Source organism: Bubalus kerabau, chromosome 1, assembly GCF_029407905.1.
Source record: "Bubalus kerabau isolate K-KA32 ecotype Philippines breed swamp buffalo chromosome 1, PCC_UOA_SB_1v2, whole genome shotgun sequence".
In the NCBI taxonomy this organism is placed as follows: Eukaryota; Metazoa; Chordata; class Mammalia; order Artiodactyla; family Bovidae; genus Bubalus; species Bubalus kerabau.
Window position 1 is genome coordinate 264,390,033 of NC_073624.1, and position 9,464 is coordinate 264,399,496.

The 9,464-nt window shown below is 40.4% G+C and overlaps 1 protein-coding gene across 1 annotated transcript in view; it reads left to right on the top strand.

The window, feature by feature from the left end:
* Positions 1-601, top strand: part of FAM81B (family with sequence similarity 81 member B) — a 55,850-nt gene extending 55,249 nt beyond the window's left edge. Inside the window, exon 10 of the mRNA XM_055565041.1 lies at positions 313-601. Coding sequence (XP_055421016.1) covers positions 313-446 — 134 coding nt within the window. The 3' untranslated portion in view covers positions 447-601. The remainder of the gene's footprint in view (positions 1-312) is intronic.
* The last annotated feature ends 8,863 nt before the right edge of the window (positions 602-9,464 follow it).

Sequence of the window (9,464 nt, forward strand, 5' to 3'; positions counted from 1 at the left end):
CTTGAAATATAGAATTATTTCATTATGCAATCTATGGGGATGGAGGGGAAGGACAAGAATTGAAATTTTGCAATGAAGCCAGATACTAGTTGAAACACAGTTGCAAATGCATTCTGATGACATTATAACAAAAAAGATTATTATACATTTTTAGACCATTTTTAGACTGGTCTTAATGGAATTTAATATGCTTTGAATTAAACAATGATCGATTATGGCAGGACTGCTGACTAGTAACTTTTGTTAAAATTTTTTTTAAAGATCCAATGCTTTGTTTAGCTTCAATATACCTATTTTCATATCCTCTTCCAGGATTTAAATCAATTCATGACTCTCTCAACTCCCTCCAACGAATACAGAAAACAAAGATGGATTTAGAAAAATATAAAGTACAGAAAGACCTAAAGAAATTGCAGCGTAAGATAGCGGAACTCCAGGAATCATAAACTTTCTGGTCATCTTCTTTTTCACCAGCCAGTGGAGTGGTTTCCTGGGAGAAGTTGGGGAAAAAAATCTCTTTGAGATGTTTATTGCTTCTATCTCTTAACACCTTTCTAAGGTGATGAATGTACCAGAAAACCCAATAAAGCAGGGAATTTTATGATGTCTTGATTAATTTATTAGTGAAAAAGGGAATTTCTTTCCATACATACTTTATATTTTTATTTGTCCACAAATCTGCATGTTATTCCTATATGGTGAAATAGGTCTGGTGTAATATATTAAAGAATGGTGGAAATTGTGGAAAATTGGAGACAACTTACTTGTCTAAAAAGAATAGCAACTATGCAGTTCCAGTCCATTATTTACATGCATATAATCCATTATTGTCCAAAGTTTTATTTTCCAAAAAAACCAGAAATCTGGTTTTACATGAAACCATTTATAAGCATTAGCAACTAGTTCTTAAACTATGAGGGAAATGTCTCTGGGGCAGAGACAGCCAAGTGAACTGTCAGACTGTGACTTCTAATGCAGAGGTTTTAATTTTCTAACAGTCCCAATATTTATACCAAGTCTAACGTCTATGTATTTAAAATACTGATTCATCATACTCAATATGTATCAGAATTATGAGCAAGGAAGAGTTAACCATCTAAAAGAATATAACAGTTTCCATGAAAAACATCCAACATAATTTTATCCTGGTGCTAAATTTAAAAGCACTGCAAAAATATGAATTAGTTTCCCATAAAATTAAACTATCTCTAACTTTTGTAGATATAAATGTTAAATGGAGAACCTGATATTGGGCAGGAAAATCAGGAAAAATAAAAACAAACTATTCATGTTCTGTACTATGTAGAGAACTGCATACTCTTACATTATTGGGGAGTCTACAAATTGGTATAATAATTTAAAGGGTAATTTGGAAACATCTATTAACATTTTAAAGTGTATATAGCCTTTGACCCTGGAATTCTACTGCTGCTGCTACTGCTAAGTCGCTTCAGTTGTGTCCGACTCTGTGCGACCCCATAGACGGCAGCCCACCAGGCTCCCCTGTCCCTGGGATTCTCCAGGCAAGAACACTGGAGTGGGTTGCCATTTCCTTCTCCAATGCATGAAAGTGAAAAGTGAAAGTGAAGTCGCTCAGTCATGTCCGACTCTTAGGGACCCCATGGACTGCAGCCTACCAGGCTCCTCCGCCCATGGGATTTTCCAGGCAAGAGTACTGGAGTGGGGTGCCATTGTCTTCTCCAATTCTACTACTAGATACTCATATTACAGGAGGAAAAAAACTTCCAAAATATGGAAAGATATATGAATAAGGATGCTTATTATAGCACTGTTTCTTATAGAAAAAATGAAAACTACCCAATCAAAAGGAAGTGATTAACTAAATTAATATCACCACCAACAAAAAAAGTGCTATCTAGCCCTTAAAAAGAACACAGAAAGAAATCCAAGATACTTTGTTAGGTAAATAAAGCAAATTGCAAAGCTATATGAATGTGATCCCACCTGTGTCAAAAAAAGTCTTAAAATAAGTTAAAATACACATACAGTACACAAAAAAGTAAGAATTTACAGCAGACTAGCAGAATTATGAAAAATTTTGTCTTTTACACTAAGTGGTTATTAATGCTTTTATAGTATTACAATAGCTGTTACCAGCAAAAATGTTTTTAAAAAATAACCACAACAACAAACACACAAGGAGGCTCACAGAGTCACTCTTTGTAATGAACCAAGTAAGTGGTTGTAGAAAAAGTTAAGTTAGAACTTCACACAGATTAAGAGCCAAGCCAGATCCACATTTTACTTTATACATTTAGCAGCAAAAACAATGATGACATACAGCAAATAGAAAAAAAAAAAAAAGTTGACACATTTTTTTTCCTTGTAAGCAAAAATGCTCTAACTTGTAATTCAAATAACAGGGCAAGATCAAGCCAAAAGTTTTCCTAGAATGGGTCTTCTGTATTGGCATTGACAGGGTAGAACCACATAGAACAGAATGTAATGCAATCAAGTAGGGATTCAAAGGATCCTCTGCTAGGATTCTTCACTGGGCACCCCAAGTTGGGGTGTTCAGAGGTTTTCAGACACTAGATGGCCTGAAAACTATGCCTTATGAGAAGGTGAATCACATTTAGTAGGGCCCTGATGCTGGGAAAGATTGAAGGCAGGAGGAGAAGGGGACGACAGAGGACGAGATGGTTGGATGGCATCATCGACTCGATGGACACGAGTTTGAGCAAGCTCTGGGAGTTGGTGATGGACACAGAAGCCTGGCATGCTGCAGTCTTTGGGGTTGCAAAGAGTTGGACACGACTGAGCGACTGAACTGAACTGAAAGCCTATACAGCTTGAATTTGTTGCTGATGCCCTGTCCTGATGAGCAGGCTCAGTATTGGAGGAATATTCTTGAAAGCCATTGCTACCTCGGGATAGCAGCAACTTAACTCCAAACAGAAGTGACTGTGAACAACATACACATCACCCTCTGACCCCAACATATCCCCCCGTTCAGCTCAGTTCAGTTCAGTCACTCAGTCGTGTCTGACTCTTTGTGACCCCATGAACCGCAGCACGCCAGGCCTCCCTGTGCATCACCAACTCCCAGAGCTTGCTCAAACTCAAGTCCATCGAGTGGGTGATGCCATCCAACCATCTCATCCTCTGTTGTCCCCTTCTCCTCCCACCCTCAACCTTTCCCAGCATCAGGGTCTTTTCCAATGAGTCAGTTCTTCACGTCAGGTGACCAAAGTATTGGAGTTTCCGCTTCAGCATCAGTCCTTCCAATGAATATTCAGGACTGATTCCTTTAGGATGTACTGGTTGGATCTCCTTGCAGTCCAAGGGATTCTCAAGAGTCTTCTCCAACACCACACTTCAAAAGCATCAATTCTTCAGTGTTCAGCTTTCTTTATAGTCAAACTCTCACATCCATACATGACTACTGGAAAAACCATAGCTTTGACTAGATGGACCTTTATTGGCAAAGTAATGTCTCTGCCTTTTAATATGCTGTCTAGGTTGATCATAACTTTTCTTCCAAGGAGCAAGTGCCTTTTAATTTCATGGCTGCAGTCACCATCTGCAGTGATTTTAGAGCCCCCCAAAATAGTCTCTCACTGTTTCCTTTGTTTCCCCATCTATTTGCCATGAACTAATGGGACCAGATGCCATGATCTTAGTTTTCTGAATGTTGAGTTTTAATATATCCCCACTCAACTTTATTTTACCTGGTTCTGAAGATGTCCATGGCCACTCCAGGGGCATGTGGCATCAGCAGAAGTGGGAGGGGAAAGAGTGGTCTGAATCAATGAACTTATTGTAGTTAAAATGTGAATTTTACAAGAACCTAGTAAACACATTGGTAAAGCTCATGTAAGTGAGGGGCCCTGGAGCTCAAGAGTCAGCATTTCATAGTAGCTTCAACTCTGCTCTGGGAGCCAATGGAGCCCCGGGTTTCCCTCCTTCTGCATTTATTTTGCCACAGGCCCCAAAAGATAACAAAAATGAACAATCCCCTTAAGAAGCACAATATATGGCACTTTATTCTTTATCAAACACCAACTCTTAATTCTCTGGAAAATGTCAGACTTCTCTCCACAAATACAGGAAAATGTCTGAGTATGTTCAAAGCATTTTGCTTCCCTATAGAAAATGAAGGACAAATCCTGCACCTTATGTTACTCAAGTAACTTCCTTCTCAGCCCCACTATAAGGTGGATATACTCACACCTGAGTGCCAGGACAACAGTAAAGCTCAAGGTCAAAGAAAAGGCATCCCCAGAGTGCTGTGGACGCCATCAACTCTCTCCTCTTCTGCAGAAACTTACCAAACATCAGCTCACTTCTATGGTGTCACCAATAATACCAGCAAGAAGCATCCAAAACTAAGAAGGAGAACCTTGATCCATAATATATACGTGTTTACCTTATAAATGGAGTCTCCAAACTTTTGTGAGGGAGTACTTGTGTGCTAGTCACTGGGGATACAACACAGAACAAAATAAAAATGGACTCTGCCCTTAGGGAACTTAGAGTCTAGTGGAAAAGACCAACAATCAAACCTGCAAATACTCGAGCAAAGAAGGGGTATGGTGGAAGCACATGGGAGAAGCATTGAGCATAAACATAGGGTATCAGACACAGGGGCCTACCAGAAGAAGGGAGATCTAAACTGAGACTCTAAAGTATAAACAGATGTTAGCCAAGGAAAACAGGCTTCATTGGTAGAGGTGGGGGTCAGGCAGAGTGAAAGCGAAAGTCGTTCAGGCGTGTCCGACTCTTTGCAAGCCCATTGACTATACAGTCCATGGAATTCTCCAGGCCAGAATACTGGAGTGGGTAACCATTCCCTTCTCCAGGGGATCTTCCCAACCCAGGGATCAAACCCAGGTCTCCCGCATTGCAGGAGGATTCTTTACCGGTTAAGCCACCAGGGAAGCGCAAGAATACTGGAGTGGGTAGCCTATCCCTTCTCCAAGGAATCTTCCTGACCCAGGAATCAAACTGGGGTCTCCTGCATTGCAGATGATTCTTTACCAGCTGGGCTACCAGGGAAGCCTTAGGCAGAAGGTGCAGCCTAAGCAAAGGCCTGGAGGCCAAAAAATGCAACCCAGGCCAGGAATTGAAGAAGTTCAACACAGTCAGAACCTAAAGTGTGGGTGGAGGTGGGGGAGGGCTGGGGAAGGCGAGCAGGAAAGAGAAAGTTGGAGAAGTTAGGGGAGTCTGGTGTCTGATCACAAAGGGCCATATAACTCATGTTGAGGAACTTGGGCCTTATCTTCCAAAAAAAGTCCTTTGAAGGATTTTGCATAGCAGAGTGACATGATAAGATTTGCATTTTAGTGAAACCCCTCTGGCTGTAGAGTACAGACTATAGACATAGTGGGAGAGACAAATTTGGGTGAAAAGTAGGGAGATAGGGCAGGAGAGTGACGATGCTGAGCTCAGCTTTAAATTGACTGATTTCTTGAAGATATGATGAGCTGTCCCAAGGGCTTCCGTGATAGCTCAGTGGGTAAAGAATCCACCTGCAAAGCAGGAGACCCCAGTTCAATTCCTGGGTCGGGAAGATCTGCTGGAGAAGGGATAGGCTACCCACTCCAGTATTCTTGAGCTTCCCTTGTGGCTCAACTGGTAAGGCATCCACCTGTAATGCAGAAGACCTGGGTTTGATCCTTGAGTTGGGAAGATCCCCTGAAGACAGGAAAGCCTACCCACTCCAGGATTCTGGCCTACAGAATTCCATGGACTGTACAGTCCATGGGGTCACAAAGAGTCGGACATGACTTTCACTTTCACTTGAGATGTCCCAAAGGAGATGTCCAGTGGTCAGTGAGATGTAAGGACCTGGAGCTTGAGACAAAGAGCAGAACTGAGGAATTAGCACAGAAATGGTTAGTGAAGATATGAGTGAGGAAGGAAGAGATTGCCTAGTCTTGGGAGGGCGGGGTGGGCGTGGGAGACATGAAGATTACGTGAGAAACACAGACCAGGGAAGAACCGGAGAGCACCTAACATTTAAGGAAGAGGCAGAAGAGGAAGCTTGGTGAGTGTAGGGAGCCAGCAGTGAGGTAGGAGAGGAAGCATAATGGTCTGAGGGTTTCGATCTTCCCTGGGAGTTCCTGCTAGCAGATGGCACCAACCATCAACTTGGGAGTTCTACCAGCAATGCTTCAGATCAGATCTCTCCTTGTCAATGAGGTCCCTGTCCTACGATGTAAATAGAAAGTTGGATGTATCACACAACTCAGTAGAGAAAGGTTATAATTGCTTTCCCGACTGCCCTTCCATATAAAATAAATGTGCTGCATCTTATCAGACGCAGGGTGTGGGGGTGGCAGTGAACCCTCCCAGATAGAGGAAGGATTATTGTCAGGAAAAAACAAGAGGTTGTTTTGGCCCCTATGCAGCTCGGCATTTCCCTCTTTAGGAGAGTCACACACATTTGTGGTAAGTTCTGCTGTTTAAGATCTTCCCTTTATCATACAGTCGTGAAATTTTCTAACTCCATAGATTAAATTTCCATAACCCCAGGTTCCTTGGTAGAGCTTTCTTACCTCGTTTTCAGATGATATTTATGAGATGTGAGGTAAAAATGATTGGTGTGCTCATCAGGATGTCATAAACCAGACCCTCCTTTACAATCCCCAGAGATGGAAACTGAGAAAACAAAACACAAATACAAACTCCTAATGCTGGGAAGTCTTGAGGGATCCTGGGCTCTGACACACCTGAGTTTATTTATTTATTTATTTAAATTTTATTTTATTTTTAAACTTTACATAATTGTATTAGTTTTGCCAAATATCAAAATAAATCCGCCACAGGTATACATGTGTTCCCCATCTTGAACCCTCCTCTCTCCTCCCTCCCCATACCATCCCTCTGGGTCATCCCAGTGCACCAGCCCCAAGCATCCAGTATCGTGCATCGAACCTGGACTGGCAACTCGTTTCATACATGATATTTTACATGTTTCAATGCCATTCTCCCAAATCTTCCCACCCTCTCCCTCTCCCACAGAGTCCATAAGACTGTTCTATACATCAGTGTCTCTTTTGCTGTCTCGTACACAGGGTTATTGTTACCATCTTTCTAAATTCCATATATAAGCGTTAGTATACTGTATTGGTGTTTTTCTTTCTGGCTTACTTCACTCTGTATAATAGGCTCCAGTTTCATCCACCTCATTAGAACTGATTCAAATGTATTCTTTTTAATGGCTGAGTAATACTCCATTGTGTATATGTACCACAGCTTTCTTATCCATTCATCTGCTGATGGACATCTAGGTTGCTTCCATGTCCTGGCTATTATAAACAGTGCTGCGATGAACATTGGGGTACACGTGTCTCTTTCCCTTCTGGTTTCCTCAGTGTGTATGCCCAGCAGTGGGATTGCTGGATCATAAGGTAGTTCTATTTCCAGTTTTTTAAGGAATCTCCACACTGTTCTCCATAGTGGCTGTACTAGTTTGCATTCCCACCAACAGTGCAAGAGGGTTCCCTTTTCTCCACACCCTCTCCAGCATTTATTATTTGTAGACTTTTGGATCGCAGCCATTCTGACTGGTGTGAAATGGTACCTCATAGTGGTTTTGATTTGCATTTCTCTGAGAATGAGTGATGTTGAGCATCTTTTCATGTGTTTGTTAGCCATCTGTATGTCTTCTTTGGAGAAATGTCTATTTAGTTCTTTGGCCCATTTTTTGATTGGGTCATTTATTTTTCTGGAGTTGAGCTGTAGGAGTTGCTTGTATATTCTCGAGATTAGTTGTTTGTCAGTTGCTTCATTTGCTATTATCTTCTCCCATTCTGAAGGCTGTCTTTTCACTTTGCTAATAGTTTCCTTTGATGTGCAGAAGCTTTTAAGGTTAATTAGGTCCCATTTGTTTATTTTGGCTTTTATTTCCAATATTCTGGGAGGTGGGTCATAGAGGATCCTGCTGTGATGTATGTCAGAGAGTGTTTTGCCTATGTTCTCCTCTAGGAGTTTTATAGTTTCTGGTCTTACGTTTAGATCTTTAATCCATTTTGAGTTTATTTTTGTGTATGGTGTTAGAAAGTGTTCTAGTTTCATTCTTTTACAAGTGGTTGACCAGATTTCCCAGCACCACTTGTTAAAGAGATTGTCTTTAATCCATTGTATATTCTTGCCTCCTTTGTCGAAGATAAGGTGTTCATATGTGCATGGATTTATCTCTGGGCTTTCTATTTTGTTCCATTGATCTATATTTCTGTCTTTGTGCCAGTACCATACTGTCTTGATAACTGTGGCTTTGTAGTAGAGCCTGAAGTCAGGTAGGTTGATTCCTCCAGTTCCATTCTTCTTTCTCAAGATCGCTTTGGCTATTCGAGGTTTTTTGTATTTCCATACAAATTGTGAAATTATTTGTTCTAGCTCTGTGAAGAATACTGTTGGTAGCTTGATAGGGATTGCACTGAATCTATAAATTGCTTTGGGTAGTATACTCATTTTCACTACATTGATTCTTCCAATCCATGAACATAGTATATTTCTCCATCTGTTAGTGTCCTCTTTGATTTCTTTCACCAGTGTTTTATAGTTTTCTATATATAGGTCTTTAGTTTCTTTAGGTAGATATATTCCTAAGTATTTTATTCTTTCCATTGCAATGGTGAATGGAATTGTTTCCTTAATTTCTCTTTGTATTTTCTCATTATTAGTGTATAGGAATGCAAGGGATTTCTGTGTGTTGATTTTATATCCTGCAACTTTACTATAGTCATTGATTAGTTCTAGTAATTTTCTGGTGGAGTCTTTAGGGTTTTCTATGTAGAGGATCATGTCATCTGCAAATAGTGAGAGCTTTACTTCTTCTTTTCCAGTTTGGATTCCTTTTATTTCTTTTTCTGCTCTGATTGCTGTGGCCAAAACTTCCAAAACTATGTTGAATAGTAATGGTGAAAGTGGGCACCCTTGTCTTGTTCCTGACTTTAGAGGAAATGCTTTCAATTTTTTACCATTGAGGATAATGTTTGCTGTGGGTTTGTCATATATAGCTTTTATTATGTTGAGGTATGTTCCTTCTATTCCTGCTTTCTGGAGAGTTTTTATCATAAATGGATGTTGAATTTTGTCAAAGGCTTTCTCTGCATCTATTGAGATAATCATATGGTTTTTATTTTTCAATTTGTTAATGTGGTGTATTACATTGATTTGCGGATATTGAAGAATCCTTGCATCCCTGGGATAAAGCCCACTTGGTCATGGTGTATGATCTTTTTAATGTGTTGTTGGATTCTGATTGCTAGAATTTTGTTAAGGATTTTTGCATCTATGTTCATCAGTGATATTGGCCTGTAGTTTTCTTTTTTTGTGGGATCTTTGTCAGGTTTTGGTATTAGGGTGATGGTGGCCTCATAGAATGAGTTTGGAAGTTTACCATCCTCTGCAATTTTCTGGAAGGGTTTGAGCAGGATAGGTGTTAGCTCTTCTCTAAATTTTTGGTAGAATTCAGCTGTGAAGCCGTCTGGACC